Raw genomic sequence first — 20949 nt, forward strand, 5'->3', positions numbered from 1 at the left:
CTAACACCTGTGGCATTAGGATTTTAACGTCAGGAAGTCCTGTGTTATATTTCAGGTTTTGGAAATTTCTGATCTACGAAGAATTATTTAAACTTTGACCTTTCTCTTTTACGGAATGTATGGGAAAAAAATATATGAGATATATACCTGAAGGGAGTGGCTGTGTCACAGTCCATACTCAAAACCTGTGAATTCTCCTTCCTTTTCTCCTCAGCAGAAAGAAAATGCTGTATCATCAATTTTAATGGTAGGAAGAGAAAAAGTGTAGAGGAGGAAAAATTGAATATTCCTACCAAAGCATAAAAATGTCTACCTTCATGAATTTATGATTGTTCATTCCATGAGTCATAGCTTAAAGCTAAATATGTTTTTTTAAAAAAAATTCTGGGATGCCAATGTTTCATATCATATATTATACAATTTTCTTTAAAAATAAGATAAATTGTATAGCAAAAATATAAACAAAAATGTGAAGTTTAGTCCATTACCCACGGGAAAATTAGAGTTTCGAAGGTGCTAACTGTTACTGTAAAGATAACTGTGCATCTGCTCAGCCACAGCCAGTAACAACTGACCAATAGTGAAGTTTAGTCAGTCTTGACTTTCCACAGGGGCAGAAACAGAGCTTTTCCAACTTTCAGTCACTTAAGGAACAAGACGTACAAATATTCAGAGTATTTTAATCACTAAGTACCTAATCTCTACTATTCTCCTCAATCATTTTCCAATGAAGCCAGTTTGTCTACATAGCCATACACATTCCAGATCTAGATCCAGATTCCAATCTACACCTTTGTTCATGTCAGATCCTCTTTCCATGGGTACTCTGCCTCTCCATCCATCCTTCCATATCCTAGAAACATGCCATTCTCCCAAAGTACTTTGTGGTTGTGCTCATCCATTTTGATAACTATGACCTCTCAAGTCTGGGTTTTGTTTGCCATTTAATAAAATGTATTTTCTGTATTACTTAACTTTCCAGATTTGCATATCTATTTCCCTATCAGTCAATGTTCTAATTATAACATTCTAATGTTGTAAGCTCTGTTGTATATGTCTCCATACCCCAAATTTTATTCAAAGCAGAAACAAATTCAGCATACATTGAATTGGTGATGAATGAAGAAAACAGATGTCTGAACTGTGTTGCTGATGGATAGATTCAACGTCTAAATGTTTTTGCTTTCAATGTAGACAAGAATTTATGGAAGCACATTATCTTTACAAAGTTAGTAGGGAACATTCAAAATGTGTAGCTGAATAGATACAGCATATGATATACTAAATGATGAAACAAATAGCAATTGAATAGCTAACATAAAGAATCTTCCAGGTACCTAGATCACCACAATCAGGCAGTTGGAAAGATGGATAATTACTGTCAAAAATGCTGTGTCATTGTGTAGAAAATGGTCAATGAAACTTCTAAACCTCTCAGCAATTAATTATTTTAAATAAACAGATTCTCCAATGAAAGAGGAGAACCTTGAGGCCAGATATCATGTGTTCTCGACTCTGGGTGGATATCTCAAATTTGACCATCAGTAGAATCATGGAAGGAGCTTGTCACAAATACTGATGCTTGGGCCCACTCCTTCAGATTCTGATTCAGTAGGTCTAAGATGACATCCCTGAAGTTGCATAATAATTGGCATTCCATGTGATTTTGTTATTAAGTAGCCCTTTTGCCCCACTAGAGAAACACTGGGACTCCAGTATATTTTAATAGATATTACATAATTACATGATAGCCTTTGAATGAATGAGCAATTGAGCAAATTAAGAAGCAAAATAAGCAACTGAGTCAAAATGTATATGTGTAGTTTACACATGAAAGAAGACTTACCACTTCCTCTTATAAATGTATATATGTGCCTTGGAAGTCTCTGTAGGAATTTGAATGTGCATCCTTGTTTCTTTGTCCTAGTCTTTTAGGCATTTTATTCTGCAGTCTTCTACGGTATTATCTAATGACCCAGGTTTGCACATTTCCATCTTAAATTCTTTTTACTGATTAAATTGCAAGAAAACATTCTCGAGGATCTCTTGCTACATATGAATATCATCAGTCAGGGAACAAGTACATAGGGTAGGCCAGTGAGACAGGTTCAACGAGTAATGTTTATAACCACAAATGAGTTTTCAATGTTATGAACTTGTATTCAGCAGAGAGTAATTCCCAGGTACAAGCCCCTACATATCAAGGTGATTGAGAAGCAGTAGTCAGAAGGTAATTTGCAGACAGTGGGGCACCTACAATTGTTTACCAGGAAAGTAATAAGAAACAAAACAAAATGATGCAACAGTAATCACATCCTGTTGATTCAACCCAGCATCACAGGAGAATAAGAGGCAACAATTCCTTTTAAAATTTTTGGTAAACATTGCTAGTGAAGCATATCCGACAAACATTCAGAATATGCCATTTCCAGTTACCTTCTATGTATTGAAAACAGGAGAGTTTTCTTTATTTTTAAACAAATGAACAATACAATAATTTATACTAACTAATTTAGCTGCTGTATTTTTTTTCTTTACAAATTTGCTTAATGAAAAGGTCATGTGCTATGTCTTTATTAAGTTTATTTGCATGACGAAGGTAAGTTGTATTACAGTTACTGGGTACATGGATACACGGCAGAAAAGGCCAAACGAATCATCACTTCTTACTTCCACTGTGTAAACATAGTTTATCCAAGTCTTATACATGAGTTTAGGCTTCACAGTTTTGTAAAATGTATATTATCATTGTATATTATTTGTTGTCTGTGTGCATGTGTGTATCCCCATACATCTATGCATTTATTGGCATGACAAGATGGAGATAAAAAGTGAAGAAATGTGTAAATACATAATAGTAGAATTTCATCTTTCTAATTGTGGCTTTTCAAAGTATGATCTTGACCCACTTGCACTGGAATCACCTGTGGTAGTTGTTATGGATGTTGGGGCAATCATTGAGAGGATGTGACTGCCAAATGAACTGTAAGTGAGAGGGATAAAGGACCAGGAGCATTCAGAAGAATGGTGTGATCTTGGACAAGGGATGTTAAAGCCTGCTTGAACCATTGTTACGCATCTGCTTCAAGCAATCGGGAAGCATATCAGTACATTAAACTGTAAAATTAGAAAGTATTTTATATATTTTTAATCTTACTAACCAATCCAGATGGAATACATGAATGAAATAAATTTACTTAAGAAATAATTCATTCAGTGACACCACGTATCATTCACTGTTGAAAAACCCACAATCTGAACTAGGAAAGGCATTCTTATTTAAAAGTGTTAAGGATCTCTTCTGCTAAAAAGTATATTCCCAGATTTTAAAAGTTGCTTTGCTGCAAACTAAGAATAGAGAGATTCTTCCTCATCTTTCTCAATTAGTCCTTTCTTCTTTTTTTTCGTTTTGGAGATTGGCACCTGAGCTAACATCTGTAGCCAATCTTTTTTTTTTTTCTTCTTCTTCTTCTTCTTCTCTCCAAAGCCCCCGAGTACATAGTTGTGTATTCTAGTTGTAGGTCCTTCTGGTTGTGCTAGGTGGGACAGCACCTCACCATGGCCTGATGAGTGGGGCCATGTCCACTCCCAGGATCCAAACCAGCAAAACCCCGGGCTGCTGAAGTGGAGTGTGTGAACCTAACCACTCAGCCATGGGGCTGGCCCCTCAAATGATCCTTTCTTGATCAATCAAGACTATCTACAAAATACCTACAGCTAACATCATACTTAATGATAAGAAACTGAAAGCTTCCCCACTAAGATCAGGAACAAGGTGAAGACGTCCCCTCTCACCACTGCTTTAGAATATCATAACTTAAGTTCTAGCTAAAGCAACAAAATATTTCTTAGGAAATAAAAGCTATGCGTATTTGTAAAGAAGAAATAAAACTGTCTTTGTTCACAGATGATATAGTTGTCTATGTAGAAAATCCAAAGGAATCAATGGCATCTAGGAAAACTCCAGGAACCATTGAGCATTTTAGCAAGGTTTCAGGATATAAGGATAATATATAAAAGCCAATCACTTTCCTATATACCAGCAATGAACAAGTGGAATTTAATTTAAAAATACAATATCATTTAGGGAAGCTTTCCCCCAAAAGAAATATTTAGATATAAATCTAACAAAAAAGTTACAAAATCTATATGAGGAAAACAGGAAAGCGACAAAACTCTAATGGAAGAAACAAAGAACTAAATAAATGGAGAGATAGTCCATGTGGAAAGATAGAAAGATTCAACATTGCCAAGATGTCAGTTCTTCCCAGCTTTATCTATAGAGTCAATGAAATACCAATCAAAATCCCAGAAAGTTATTTTGTGGATATTGACAAATTGATTCTAAAGTTTGTATATAGAGGCAAAAGACTCAGAATAGCCAACACAGTATTGAAGGAGAAGAACAAAAATGAAGGACTGACACTACCTGACTTCAAGACTTACTATAAAGCTATGGTAATCAAGATGGTGTGATATTGATGGAAGAATAGACAAATATATCAATGGGACAGAATAGAGAGTCCCAAAACAGACCCACATACATGGAGTCAACTACTCTTTGACAAAGGAGCAAACATAATACAATGGAGAAGACAGTCTTTTCAACAAATGTTGCTGGAAAAAATTGACATCCACATGCAAAAAGATGACAGATGTTACACTTTTAACAAGAAGTAACTCAAAATAGATCACAGACCTAAGTACTAAACACAAAACTATAAATTTCCTAGAAGATAACATAGGAGAAAATCTAGAGGACCATGGGTATGACAATAATTTTTTAGATACAACCCCAAAGTCATGATCCATGAAAGAAATAATTGATAATTTGGACTTCAAAAATTAAAAACTTCTGCACTGTGAAGGACACTCAAGAGAATGAGAATCTATGTCTTAGCCTTGGAGAAAATATTTGCAAATGACATATCTGATAAAGGACTGTTATCTAAAATATGCGGAGAACTCTTACAATTCAGCAATAAGAAAACACTGGGCAAAAGACCTTAACAGACACCTCACCAAATAAGACATACGTATGAAAATAAGAATATGAAAAAATGTTCAATATTATCGCCATTATGGAAATACAAATTCAAACAATGAGATAGCACTAGACAATACAATGGCCAAAATCCAAAACACAGACAATAGCAAATGCTGATGAGGATGTGAACAACAGGAACTCTCCTTCACTGTTAGTGGGAATGTAAAATAGGACAGCCACTTTGGAAGACAGTTTGCAGTTTCTTACAAAACTAAACAGACTCTTAACCATAAAATCTAGCAGTCATACTCCTTGATATTTACTCAAAGGAGCTGAAAACTTCTATCTACACAAAAAACTGCACATGGATGTTTATAGCAGCTTTATTCATAATCACCAAAATGTAGAAAAATCGAAAATGTCTTCCAGTAGGTGAATATATAAACAAAGTTTGATACATCCAGAAAATGGAATATTATTTAGCACTAAAAATAAATGAGCTATCAAGCCACGAAAAGACATGGAGGATCCTTAAATGCCTATTGTGAAGTAAAGAAGCCAATCTGAAAAGGCTAGTGTGTGATTCCAATTATATGATATTCTGGAAAAGGCAAAATTATGTAGACAGTAAAAAGATCAGTGGTTGCCAACGGTTCAGAGGAGAGAGGGATGAATAAGTTGAGCAGAGGTGAATTTTAGGGTAGTTAACTTATTCTGTGTGATACTATGATGGTGGATACATGCCATTACACATTTGTCCAAACCCATAGAAGGTGTAACAACAAGAGTGAACCCTACTGTAAACTATGGACCTTGGGTGATGTTAATAGTAGAGGAGGCCGTGTGTTTGGGTGAGAGGAGTAAGGTAACTGTCTATACTTTCTTCTGAATTTTGCTCTGGACCTAAAACTGCTCTGAAAAATAAAGTCTATTTAAAAGCAAAAAAGATGTTACTATGCATTGGCTGTGTTCTAGGCTACCCCAATTACAAGCATCTGGGCTACGTGTTAGAGGAGGATTATTATATACTAGGCTCATGTTGCTATGGCAATTTGATTGAACATTCCCAGTGGTACCTATGTGCCCTCAAGGGAGGTCATAGCTAAGTATGTGCAACTGAGCTATCCTCAAGAGAATTGTGAATTTAAATGGATGCTTAGACAATCATTTCTGAGAAGGATGTGTCAATTCTGGATGTGCTCTTTTCTTTCCAAAAGCAAATTTGGCTGACAACTTTCTTTCCATTTTGTGGCAGAAGCAGCTATATTATAAAAGAAGGGAGATAATGCGATGAGTTATTAAAGTCTGTACTATAAAACAGAAGTTGTGCTGATTTCCCTTCTCTGAGCCTCTTGAATGAATAACATGCAAATTGTATAAAAGGAATATCCATCATTCACTTTGTAATGATGGATATTCCTTTTATATATTTATATCCTGCAAATATTGCTTTAATGATTTCATTGTAAAACATTATCCTGGACAATAATCTAATACTGCTACACACCAGAGGCATTTCCCATTTACAATGTATTCTTTTCAGAATGGCATCCTTACTCTTTTTCCAAATATTGGAAAGTATACATTTGTTTCATGAAATATTTTCAGAAATTCTTAGCCTGTTCATTTCTGCATCAATTCAATTTCTTCTTATATAATTATCTTATGTGATAAAACATTGTTCTTTTTAATAAGGATGCTTGAGGCTTTTTCATATACATGAATTAGATGAATCATTTATTATCTCATTATTATAATTTCTTTTGATAAGAATAATTTTCATTTCTATTTAGCTTCAGGAAAGTTTTCCTGCATTCCCACAATTATGTATTCACAAATTTTGGAAGTTGTGGGATCTCTTTTCCTGATGCCTGAGGTTCTTCTTTCAAAGACATTATACATGCAATCAATTAGGTTAAAAAAAATGTAGTGGCTCAGTGTTCTATACTCAAAATTACTGATTGATGACTCCTTCCCACTTTTAAAAGACTATTTTTTAACTTGAATATACAACCCTATTTTCTTTCTCTTTTTTTTTTTTTTTTGAGGAAGATTAGTCCTGAGCTAACTGCTGCCAAGCCTCCTCTTTTTTTTTTTTTTTGCTGAGGAAGCCTGGCCCTGAGCTAACAGCTGTGCCCATCTTCCTCTACTTTATACGTGTGATGCCTACAACAGCATGGCATGCGAAGTGGTGCCATGTCTGCACCCAGGATCTGAACTGACAAACTGCGGGCTGCCGAAGCGGAATGTGTGCCCTTAACCACTGTGCCACTGGGCTGGCCCCTACAACCTTATTTTCTCTCATTATATCAAGATGTTATCTGTAAAAGTGTTCGTTAAATTCTATAGTCAACAGTTATTATAATTGGCGTCATCCTATGAATTGCGCTAATAGTCAAGTGTGTGAGTGATTGAAACCATTGGTGTGTTTCTCAAAAGTGACATGATCCAAATATTTTTAATAAGGTGATTTTTAAAAAGGTGATTGTTAAATATTGACCTATGTTTGGAATTGCAAATTTATATGCATGTATAATACAAATGTATATTATACGTATGTATTTATACTTATTTATAATATGGTTCATCTACATGAGGACGATTTTTTAATTTTGTGACATAGTTAATAGTTCTAGGGTAAGTTTGACCCTCTGGAAAATGCGTTTCAGTTTTAAATTAAAGGATCTATTGACAAAGCTATGTAAATTATATGTGTGTGTTACATGTATACTACATGTTGGTGTAATTTATGTGTTACATGTATGTGTACTATGCATAATTACATATGAATATATAACTTTTTTATCTCTTTATTGAATCCAAGTGTTAATTCATGAAAAACGTGTTAAATATCTCCTTTGGCACTATTATCAGACAAAGAATGTGACTTTAATGTGTGATTTTTGGAATCAATCTCATCACTTTCCTTAGTTTGCTTATGTACTTAAAGCTAGTTCTTAGAGTTGTTATTTCCTGACAAAAACAGTAAGTTTCTTAGTCTTGATAAATGTTAAAATGCCTCCCAATCTTTGTTCAAGTGTCCACACTCTTTCAATGTTTTCCATCACCTAATTTTGATAACCCTGTCAGGAAGCTATATAAATTGTTCTGAAAAGAGGAAAATTAGCCTCTGCTCAAATCATTTCAGTGGACACTTGTGAGGAGCACAAGTTGTGAAATGTTCAGCACACCAGAAGAAGGGGAAAGCTCGGGCTGCAAGGCTGCCCTCTAGGGACCATCCACCCTAAAGAACACAAAGAGATGGGTATCTTAATTTGCCACTAATAGAATGCTTTGGAACATGTGGTGTAAATAAATGGTTCAATGTGACGATTTGGGTTCAATTGTTAAGATACTATTTGTCTCAGAAGTCTAGCTTCCTCTCAAAAATATTTCATTTAAAAATACAATTCTTGGAGCTGGCCTGATGGCATAGTAGTTAAGTTCATATGCCCTGCTTCAGCAGCCAGGGGTTCATGGGTTTGGACACCAGGTGAGAACCTACACACTGCTCATCAAGCCTTGCTGTTGTCATGTCCCACATATAAAATAGGGGAAGCTGGGCACAGATGTTAGCTCAGGGCCAATCTTCCTCACCAAAAAACAAACAAAAAAAAATGCTGAAAACAGAAAAAGATAGAGAGATATTTCTTTTAATGTAATATAATCTCTTGCTTCTCATTTAATGTATAATCCATATTGTTTTGTTTAAAATATGTATTACAGGAGTTATTAGAACTGCCTTACATAATATGGACAGAGAAGCCAGAGAACACTACTCGGTGGTCATTCAAGCCAAAGACATGGCTGGGCAAGTTGGAGGGCTTTCAGGATCGACAACGGTCAACATCACCCTGACCGATGTCAACGACAACCCCCCACGGTTTCCTCAGAGTATGTACCTTTTTCTTATGGTTTGCCCTTATCACTGTTCATTTATGTAAATCACAATGAAATACTTGAAAATATAATGTCATGTTATTATTATCTCAATGAGAATATTTTATTTTCATGCTTTATGGTCTCCCTTCTATACACAGGGCTAAAGAAGTCACTCCACCTATTGGCTCCTGAATCTGGTAGATAATTGTTTCTGTGTTAAAGATATGTGTTTCAGTTGGCATCACAGTTAAATATTAAAAATGATGTAGTGGGGCTAAGTAATGATATCCTGAATTTGAGGAAGTAGTTGTGTGTTTCTAAGATCTTTATGGAGATGTTCAAAATACATTTTGATATCAGTATTCTACTCACACAAAATAATTGCACATGTACCTTTTGTGACTAAAATTTTTAAAAAATCCTTCATGTTATGAACGAATGCTCTGCACACAAACACATGCACACACACACACCATCCAACAGCAGGGCACAGCTGATAGAATAAAGTAGGATCTCAGAATAGAATATGAGCCTTGAGAGTGGAGAACTCAAACCAGCAGGCAATTCAGGGGGAGAAGGTGTCAGTTCTGTGAGTTTGGAACGAAATGGTGTTTATGACATCTTCAGACTAAGAAAGAAATATATTTCAGCATTTCTAATGTAACAGAGCTGTGGATGACATTTTATAGAATAATCTTTAATTATCATAAAAACCCTGTTGAGAAGCTGTTCCTTATGTCCTTCTCACACATGATGTTAAAACTATAATAAAGGAGACAATGTGGTATCCACGAAGGGTCTTCACAAGTCAGTGCCAAATGCCTCGCCCAGTTTTATCTCTTCACATTGCTCAGTACACTCCAGGTCTAGCCACAGTGAATCAGTTCCTGTTCCTAAAATGCAATAACACTTTACACATCCTTAACTCAGCCCAGAATTCTCCATACTCATATTTCTTTGTTTAAAACCCTCTCATGAATTTCTCTGAACTCTGTTGCAGAATTAGCAGAGAGTTAATTAATTCTTGTTTCCTGTTGCATAGCCCTGTCCCATGCACTTTCATGTAATGTGTATTTCTGTAGGTATGTATCTCCTTACTACAAGTCCAAGTAAGAACAATGCTTAAGTTGTCTGTGTAAACTTAAGTCTTCAGATTAGTGCCCATCCCTGGGTAAATGATTACTAAGTGAATGAGTTGAATTTAAGTATTCTGTCAAACTACCATTGTGAGGAAGCATACAAGTCAAATTCACAGTTAGGTAAAACCACCTTAAAATACTGGGTCTAGTAATAAGATTATGTGACGTGGTTCCTTCATGTGGCCTGTGCTCCATGAAAAACGTATGCTTGAAAGAAAATTATAAATCATAGGTAAATCTGTATTATATTAAACCATAAAATATAATTAAATTTTAAGTTATTTTACAAATTATAGTACACTTTGTATTTATTTTATCGCTTAGTCCACGCAACATGCATATACAAATATATCACCATAAGACAAATGCTATTATTTCATAGTATGAGGAAATTGAAGTTCAAAGATTTTCTTAAAGATGTAGTGAATCATAATACTAAACTCAACTGAATGTAAACTTGATGATAATTTACAACACCAACTTGTCTACATTATTTTTGAGTAGATTCTACCACTACTATTTTTGAGATGCATATTAACATTATAGTTTTCAGTAGAGTGAAAACTCAAGTATACACAATAGACACTCAATAAATGTTTGACCATGGTACAAATAGTGTCTCCCAGTCTTTCTCTTCCTCCTTCTCACCATAAACTATTTTTTTTAATTTACAAGTCCATTATAATTGGTTTTAGACATCAATAGAAAATTGTAGTTGTGATGAATATAGAGAAGTGTATTCCTAATTTTAGTAACTTGATTAATAACAGTGTTACTGTTGAAACATCAGTTCATGGTGAAACAATTGTTTTACCTGACAAGGACACAGAATAAATGAACACTCTCTGAGCGAACTCATGATATCTAACAGGATCTACCTTTTTACATCAGTAGTAGTCTGTGCAGAATAACTGACAGATGCCAATCCTGCCACACTGCAGGATGCATGTTAATTGTTTTGCAATGGAGGCAGTGCACACACAGAACCTCACACTCTAGTTTGTTTAAAAGATATTTGATTATGGCTAACACACTGCTGCTTTCAGAATGATATGGTGTCACCATGACAAGAGTGGCTTATTCTTTAATTTACCCAGAAGCATTGTAACTCATCAAATGCTTAGGTATATCATGGGAAACTCTGTAAACTGCTTGGAGAAAAAAATGATATATTATGAGAACTGCATTCGTGATGCACCATGAAATGCAGACATTTTATAGACAGTTCAAATTGTATAAAGATCATACCCAGGCATTAAATGGATCCAGCAGTCTAATTGTTTTCTTTCAAATATGATATTTTTACAGTTCACCTGCGGACTTCTTTCTCTCTTCACCTGTCTGAGCCATGATTCTTACACCATTGCTGTCACTGACTCTAGTATAAACATCTGTCACTCAAAACTTTGCACAACCTTCCCTCAAAGCATTTGTTTTCTTTTCTTTTTCTTTCTTCTGTTAATCTACCAAGGCCTGAGAAAGTGAGTCAGCTTTTTATATCTTGCATCTTAATTTAAAGTAAATAGACTTTGAGTAAGTGTTTGAGAGCTAGAGAGTGAGCTAGACTAATAATTTGCTTTACAAAGTCTCTACATTAGGGAGTTATAAGCTCAGTGGTCTAGGATATGAGGCACATAAAGATGCAGGCTGAAGCAGGTTGCCTGCCAGTGTCAGGGAGGCAGTAGGGGAGGGTAAATACTGCATAATACATGCCCAACTAAGAGCACAGCCATGAGCAATTCCCGGTAATGTGGACATGTGGGCGGGAAAGTGTCAGGAAAGGGAGCTGTTTGTAAGACTCACAGTGAAAGCGAACAAATCAGCCCATTTGTGGCTTGAATCCTTAATCTAAAGACACAAAGGATACCTAGTTCTTGAGAGAAAAACATCTCAAGGTATAAAACTCCTCAATATTAGTTCTTCTATTGAAAGGAATCTATTCTACTTCTTAAGCTTCTTACTATTTCCTTCTCTGGTTTTAACTATGTTAATAGTTATTGCTTAATTTATTCTTAGGTATGTAAAAAGTCGCTGACATCTTTTATTTTGTATAAAGAGTTTGCATGTAAAATTCAATAACTTTCATGAAAGTTCATAAAGCAAACCTTCCGTACCCTAAATGGGAGGAGCTGTATTTTGATAACTGCCCTTGTAGAGTAGATAACCATGTTGGGGAAAGAAGAATGACACACGCCAACTGATCACAACAAAATAGTAGAAGCTTGATTACCTAACAAAACTTGCCCAAGAACTTGAAATGCTTGCAAATTGTAAGTCATCCAACAAATTAAGCCCGCTTATGACTAGAGATGATATAATTCAATGTAACATTGGGAGGAGCGAGTCCTAAAAATTCAATAGATGGCAATATTTCCCGTAATGCTAAAAATGAAGGCTGTTCAATTGGTTTGTGTAAGTTTTAATGTTAGTGAAAAAGGAAATATCACAAATGAAGATACCGACATTGATATGATTTTGTTGATAGCAAAACATTTTAGAAGAAGGATCACTGTTTTTAATTTATCATTTTCATTTTCATGAAAACAAATCTAAATGGTATATAATATATTTAGCTTTATTTTCTTGGAAACAGGAGTTTTAAAAAACGAACAAGAAAACTTCTCTTTTGACCCATCAAAATGTGGAGTGTATGTTTTAATTATCAGCAAGCTAGAGTTTCTCTAGTATACTTATAAAAAATGATATCTAGTTTATTTTTTAATGGCTACAGACATATATTTTGAAACTTGCAGAGGGTTTCTTTAGATGTTAGCATGTACTTGATTTAGATAAGTATCTCTATGTGCTTTAAAAGAAGGTAAATTCTGCAGCTGCAGGGTTAGATTTCTACATATGTAAATAAGTTCAAGTTTATTCATTATGTCATTTCAGTTTTCTATATCTATACAGAATTTTCATTGTCAGCCATTGAGGGGTGTATATTAATGTCTTCCACTACGATACTGGATTTTTCTATTTATCCTTTTATTTTTCTATTAGTTTTTGTTTTGTTTTGTTTAGATATAGTTTGAAACCGTATTACTGGAGTACACAGATTGAAGGTTATGATATCCTCCTTTGGATTGAAAATAATTCATTGTGAAATGTCTCTCTTTAACTTTAATAATGATTCATAACTAAAGTCCAATTTGCCTGATATTAATATAACTATAAAACATTTTTGTTTTCTTTTTTGTTCATTAATGGTTAAATGTTATGTTGTCCATCATTTTACTTTCAAACTATATTGGTCTTATTTTTTAAAAGTTTCATGTAAGCTACTAAGCTAAGTATTTGTTGTTTTGTTTTATTTTAATCTGGTTTTATAATTTTTATTATTTGATTTACTGCACTTATAATTAAAGTACTGATATGTTTCTATTTGTCTACCATCTTCCTGTTTGTTTAATTTTTTCTTTCCTTTCCTTTTTTTTCTCCTTTCATATTTTATTTGTATTTTATTCATGTGTTTCACTCCATTCATTTTCTCCTCCATTAACATTTTTTTATTTTGCTTTCTTTTATTTTTCTTTAATGTTTACTCTAGATATTACAATTTATTGCATTATATCTTAAATTGCAATTTTATCGCTTGAAAAATGAACAACTTTAAAACTGTTTAACACTGTTATACCTGTTTGGTTTTTGCTATTTTTGTCATCTTATATATTAAGCCCTGTAAAATATTATCATTAGTTTATTTGTTTTAAATAGTAAAGAATTATTTTTAAGTCAGTAATAATTTATCCTCTCTGGTGCTATTTATCCTTTCCTGAATTTCTGTATTTCCTTCTAGAATAATTTTTTTTCTAAAGGAAATTCTAAATTTTCTAAGAAAAAATCTCTTTCTGCTTCTTTTAGTACTGGGCTACTGTCAATGTATTCTTTCCTTTTTTGTTTTTTGGTTTTTCACTAAACATTGTTTTTCTACTTTTTTTTACGGGGCATTTCCACTGGGAGTAGAATTCTAGTTTGAGGAATTTTTCCTATTCCAATAATTAGTGATGTAATTTAATTGTCAGCTGACTACCCTCTTGTCTGTTGAAAAAACACCTATCAGTCTTATTGTTGCTTTACTGTAGATCACTTTATTTTACTTTAAAGGATGTTTCTTATTTTAAGATATTCTTTCTATTTAGTTTTCAGGAGTTTAACTATGATGCACCTAGGAGGTATTTACTTTTTTAAAAATCTGCTTTTCAGTTATAACGAATTTTTAAGCTATCTTTTATTAGTTCTGGGAAACTTTGCTCAGCTTTCTTCAAATATTTCTTCTATCTTATTTTCTCACTTCTCTCCCACTGGTTCTGCAAAAGGATGCATGTTAGGTCTTTTAACTATTCACCATCAGTTTATTATTCTTTTTTCAGTATATTTAAAACATTTTACTCTTTTTTAACCTGGATATTTTATATTGACCCATCTTCTAGTACACTAATCTTCTTTTCCAGTGTGTTCATTCTTTAATTAACCCCATCTATTAAATCTTTTAGATATACCTACAGCATTGAATTTTTTAACTTTTATAATTTTTACTTGATGCATTAAATATAAATCATTGGTTATTGTTGAGTCCTGCTAAAAATCTCCACCTTTTTTCTATTTTTTTAAACACATTAATCATAGTTATTTCAAAATTATTTTATAATAACTACAATATCAAAATCAGGTCTTGGTCATTTTATTGATTGTTTTTTTCTCGGTTTTGATCATTTTCCATTTTTAAAGATGCTTTGGAATTGTTGATTGAACACTGTGTATAAACAATTGTAGAAGTCTCTGACTATGTCATCTTCCTCCAGAGCGGGTGGAATTATTTTCTTGGATTACCGAATTTAGTTTAATTTTGTTAGAACTAGTCTATTTCATTTTTCCCTTGTTCCTGGGAAGCTCTTACTCCTGAAAACTAATCTTTCTCTAGCATCAGCTGAAATCTCAAGTGTTTACCAATTTGGATTCCCAGTGACTCATGGCTGCTGAAACCTTTGCTTAGTTCCTTGCCTTCCAGCTCTGCTTTCTCTTGGTTTCTTGGAGTCTCTATGTGTACAACTATAGTGTACGTATCTATCATTACCACAGGAAAATTGCATTCAGATTTTTTGGCTCATTTCTCTGAGGTTTCTTCTTCTCTAAGCCTTTGTTCTCATTTTATCTACCGTGCCAGCCCTGAACATGAACCTGTGTCTCCACAAACTATATAATTTCTTCTTGGACTCTTTCCCCTAGCACTGAACATTTACAAATGCACTGAGTCATTGTGAATATAAAACTCACCCTGTTATGCTTCTTTTCTCTCAAGGATCATACCTCATCCAGGCCTTTCTACATTGAATGTGTTCCACTGACTTGAAACAGTCATTTTATGGGTATTGTGTAGCTTTGATAGCTGTATTCTATGGGGAAGTTCGTCAGATATATATCACGCCCTCATATCCAGATTGGAAAGACCATCCCACTGAAGTTTAAGTTGAAACATTGTGGAAGAAACTTAGATGAATAGTATATCAGTTTGATATTCCACATAGCTGAATTGAAAGTATAAATTTTGAAAGAAAGCTCTAATTTTCTAATTAATAGTAAAACAGATTATTGGCATGTTATAAATATTTTTTCATTCAGCCTCGACAAAGACAAAGTATGTTTATCTTATGTCACAAAATTTAGTATATAAAATAAAGACAATCGAAATTCTTTTATTATATATTTATTCTATTAAACAAGATACATAGAACTGGAGAAAACATTTCTTTCAGACAAGGTAATAACTAAAAAATAAATAAGGTTGTGACATTCTTCTAATTTTAAAGTCAATCATTTTGAGATAATTTGAGGTTTTTCTCTTTAGAAACTTACCAGTCGTAACATGTTAATTGTTTTATGATTTGTTTTCAATCTGTATGGCTGCATGCTATAGCAAAGGTAGGGATTAATTATTTTTCTCTTACTCTGTTTTGTATAGATATGTATGTTTATGGTCATAGGCACATACTTCTTAGAAATGATTTTCTTGTTACTAGTTAGTCTTTACAAATCAATTTCTAATTCTTTACAGAATGCTAAAAAGAATAGGAATGATTTTCAATTAGAATTTATACAGTTACTGTCTTTCCACTTTTTATCAGTCATGTTTATGCTTCAGAAAATGTTAAAAAGAAAAGTGGCCCACCATACCATTACTTTGAGGAAAAATTTTTTACAGAATAATCACCTTAGCAGTAGTGCATGTTGACATATGGTAACACAGAATGTGTTGGGTTAAGCAATTTTAAAGATATTATTCCAGAGTACCATGAAGATTCTGATATAGGACAACTGTCCTTTTAATGTGGGGCATTCAAATAGCTGTCAAATTAGTCATTTACTTTACTCATGTATTAAAAACATTGCAGGCAGAGCTTAATATAATTCTTAATGATCAATATTCAATACAAGTTTCTTGGATGCAGGAAAATCCCATATTCCTTGTGTATCTTTTTTTTCAATTTTACTGTAACATTTCCAATGTAAACTGTATCTGCATAAAACAATTTAAAGTAGAGCTTTAGAAACTCTCTGCTTAATCGTATCAATAATATCAGACATCCTGGATAAGTTAGACATCACAGTATCCAACGACTTACATGTCAATCAGTTTTCCCCCAGAATCATCTATGAATAAATATATATCTCGTATATAGGGAGTCATTTCTCAAGTAAATACTATTCATGTAAGAAAAATAGTAATTAGTCAGAAAAACGTACTGATCAGAATGATTACAGCTTTTGTAGACTGGGACCTGGGGATAATCTTAGGGAATAACTTCTTTGCTCACCTGGCAAAGTTACGAAGCGAAGACACAAGGTCTTTTAAAAGCAATTAACATCAATACTATCCTGGGAGAAAAGTGTATTAAAAGGGACGAGCTTCAATGAACCAAATGCTCTTTTATTATTCCCACCAAGTTTTCTTAAATGTACTTGTTAATCATTAGCATTTTGTGATGCAGTCTAAGAAATTATGTAAAAAAGGATCACATATGGCATATGAAATTATGGTACATTGAGAAAGAAAAATGTGAAATAACAATGCCTGTATCTCTATGCTATGTAAAATTACATAGTCTTAAAACTAAAATAGAGAATACTAGCACTATTTGAAGATATCTTTAAAATTTGCTAATTAGGTAAAATATAACTTAGAAATTATTCACATATATTCAAAGTAAGGGGGAAAAAAAGACTTTATTATTATACTACAAATAATTTGGTACCTAAAATTCAATGATTCCCAGTGTACCACCTTATATCTCAGCAAATCTAAGCTTCATATCCAGGCATTTAAATCATAACTGTTCCAATATATTTAATTGTTGGATAAGAGAAAATTCTACCCTAAAGCAATATTTTTTGAGAAGATTAGCCCTGAACGAACATCTGCTGCCAATCCTCTTCTTTTTGCTGAGGAAGACTGGCCCTGACCTAACATCCGTGCCCATCTTCCTCTACTTTATATGTGGGATGCCTACCACAGCATGGCTTGCCAAGTGGTGCCATGTCTGCACCCGGGATCCAAACTGGTGAACCCCAGGCCACCAAAGCAGAACGTGCACACTTAACCACTGTGCCACAAGTTGGCCCACCATGAATGTGTTTTATAGTTGCCAAGAGTAAACCAGGTTTGTAGTATAGTTGTGTAGACTATCAATATTTTGCTTTGACAACAATTAGGTATCTAATATGAAAAAGGAACTTAAATTTAGAGTAATGAGGAGAGACCCATTGTAGTGGGCCTGGACATTGATTTCAGTCGTTTAGAAAGCAGCTGGCTCAGTAGATATGAGCTAGCTCTATAGTCTATAAGCTGGCACCAGCTCCAGAGGCTCTTTCTTTCTAGCACAGACCCCTTTTTAGCTAGGGAGCTTCCTCTGTTGCATATTTGCATAGGTGTGCCAGTGTTCCCTGTCTCCCTGACTCTGAACCTATAGAGAACATTAGAGGAGTCAGGGTTCCTTTCCACTGGAGCTCTGTCGTAGAGTTCAGTGAAGCCTAAGTATCATACTCTAGAATGATGAGTCTAGGGAATTATGCCTGTTCTGCTACTGATAGAATTGTAATTCCCCCTCCCCCAATAGACTTTAATTTATACTTCCACATGGCTGCAGTGGTGTGAGTACACCTGCACAGCAAGTGGCAAATTGGCAAGCTGATGTTGTGGAAGCCCAGAGGGAATATAAGGCAGAATGTAGACCCCAGGAGCTGGCATCTTAGCTTGTTAGCCCTGGAAAAGGGAGAAGTGTATAATTACAGGAATTTATTAAGAATATCACTAAAGTTACATGTCAGGCATGAAACCAGGGCTTGCTCTGAAATGGAAAATGGAAAACTCTGCTTATCAGTCAACAGAAGCCACAACATAGACATTGACTTTAAGAACTCAAGCAAACTAGGAAAATAGGACATTTGATAAAATTGAATATAGAGTAAGTAAACTGCAAGGAAAATCTGAGGAAATTAGCCAGAATGCCTCAGAGAGAAAATTGGAAGAAAAAAGTAAAGAGAGGGATCAAAATATATATAAGGAAAACAAAATTTCAACGTACAACAATAAGAGTTTCAGATGAAGACACCAAAGAGAATGATGAGACAGCATTCAAAAAACAAAAAGAAAAGGCTGGACTAAGAGTTTTCAAGAATAAATACAGGGGCTGGCCCGGTGGCTTAGTGATTAAGTTCGTATGCTCTGCTTTAGTGGCCCAGATTCACAGGTTTGAATCCCAGGTGCAGACCTACACACTACTCATCTAGCTATGCTGTGGCGGCATCCCACATACAAAATGGAGGAAGATTGGCACAGATGTTAGCTCAGCCACAATCTTCCTCAAGCAAAAAGAGAAAGATGGGCAACAGATGTTAGCTCAGGGTCAATCTTCCTTACCAAAAGAACCCCAAAAAGAATAAATACATATATTAATCATTATATAAACAATCATAAGAAATCATAAGAAGGTGGAAAAATCTTATCACCTAGATGTGTTGTGTTTAGGTTTAAAATTCTGAAACCAAAGACGAAACAGTGTGACACATAGTGGGCTTCTTACCAACAAAAATAGAGTACAGATTACAATAGAGAATTATCTTCACAATTGATGAGAAGGGCAAAAAAAAATTTTCTCTAGAAATCTTGAACTTACTAAATTGCATTCAATATGAGGATGAAATAAAGATACATTAAAACAAAGAGAATGAGTTCACTATTCAGAGAACCTTTTCGGAAAACTCCTTAAGATGTTTGTGTCAGAGATTGCAATCATTACACAATATTCATTCTCATTTGTCTTGCTTCCTTAGAGAATTCTGTTTGGAATAGAATTTTACTGACTTCTCATCCTCAAGTACTTGATATTTCTCTTACCTGCCCTGGTAGATTTCATCTTTGTTCACAATTATTCATTCTCTCACTGCCTCTGCTATGCTCTCTTATAACTAGAAGATATTTTCGCGTTTAATTTGGGAATGGCCAATTAATTTGCCTTGGTCAATGGCATGTGAAATGTCATGTAAATGTCATTAATGCCATTTAATCACGTTTGAGAGGAAAGCTTAATGAGCTTGCCTGGTTTGGTTTAATTTCTCTTGTTCTTGGCCTCCGCTCTGATAACAACACAACCTAGAAAGAAACTACTCCTTCAGCCTAATGAGAAGACAGTTAAGCTCGATAGAGGCGAGCACAGCAGAGCCCAGCAGAGCAGCACCAAGCTGGAGCTCTCATGTAAAGTGAGAAGAAATAATGTCTGCATTTGAAAATCATTGAGATACAGGCGTTATCTCTTGATACAGCAGAAGTTGATTAATAAACAAAGGGATTGTGCATTCTATACTCTCTCTCTCTCGAAACAAGTTTCTGTCACCACTACCACCACCCACCACCACAACAGCGAAGTATGTGGAATTGTGTTTGAAGAAGAAAACGGTATAAAGTAAAGCTTACAGGATGCTAGAAAATGACTGGTTTGCTTTGGTAACGCCTTCCTGGGATAGCTTGGAAGGCAGAAAATTGTGCCTAACGAAGCCATGACTTTTAGGAGAAAAGGTATTAAAAGTGACTCTCTGTAGTGTAAGTTGATTGTTAACCGCATTTGATAAGATACTACAAGCAGGAGAGGAGCTAAGAAAAAAAATTGTCTATTTTCTAATAGACATGGAAAAGAAGGGGAAGAAATCAGAAATTTCATGACTTTCAGGGCTAACAATGCAAATGTAAAGAGTTCACTAAATAAGCCTTAGGGACAGAAACCCTTGCAATGATTGAAGAGAATAATTTCTGAGTTATTATGAACTACTGACATTCTCTTTCAAATAGCGTATTCATTTCTATTATTTTATCCTTTTTCATCCCCAATTATATGTTGAATTTGTGATGGGCAAATAATTTGTCCTAATTCAGTGCTCTCTGGGTCAAGAAGAGCCACATTCTGATTTGATTATATTACAAGACCTTGAAATTCAAGACTGGTGCCATTGTTTAAAGAGATTTGGGGCGTCAGGGAGCAAGTAAGTAGATTTTAGCTGTAAGAGGCGTACAGATATTTGTGACTAGAGAGTGGACTGTGAACAGATTGTGTTGTATGTTCATATTATTTGTTCCTTTCCTTCTCTTATGCTTTCCTATAGGTAGCATATATGTCCCTGCTACTTTAACTTTGTGCTTTACCTATGACTTTGTTTGGCCATCGGAATATGAGCAGACATGCCATAAGCCATGTTTGAGGGGAAGCTTTAAATGCACTTCAGTGGTTTCATTCTGTGTTCATAATCTTTCCCTCCCAATGACTGCTTTCTCAACTCATATACTGGAATGAAAATTCATTTGGAACTGCAGCTGTGCAAGCAGAATTGTAGCTCAGTCATAGTTGTCATATAATGCAAGACTGAATTAAATATTTGTTGTTGTAAGCTACTGAA

The 20949-nt window shown here is 34.4% G+C and overlaps 1 protein-coding gene across 10 annotated transcripts in view; it reads left to right on the forward strand.

Annotated features, from left to right (window-relative positions):
* The window catches only part of CDH18 (cadherin 18), a 903322-nt gene that overhangs the window by 770526 nt on the left and 111847 nt on the right, over positions 1–20949 (forward strand). For 8 of the 10 annotated variants that reach the window (XM_070245958.1, XM_023625812.2, XM_070245959.1 and 5 more), the window contains one exon: positions 8714–8881. The exons of the other annotated variants lie outside the window; for them this stretch is intronic. In XM_070245958.1, the coding sequence (XP_070102059.1) occupies positions 8714–8881 (168 nt within the window). The remainder of the gene's footprint in view (positions 1–8713; positions 8882–20949) is intronic. 10 annotated transcript variants of the gene reach the window in all.

Source organism: Equus caballus, chromosome 21 (genome assembly GCF_041296265.1).
Source record: "Equus caballus isolate H_3958 breed thoroughbred chromosome 21, TB-T2T, whole genome shotgun sequence".
NCBI classification, from domain to species: Eukaryota; Metazoa; Chordata; class Mammalia; order Perissodactyla; family Equidae; genus Equus; species Equus caballus.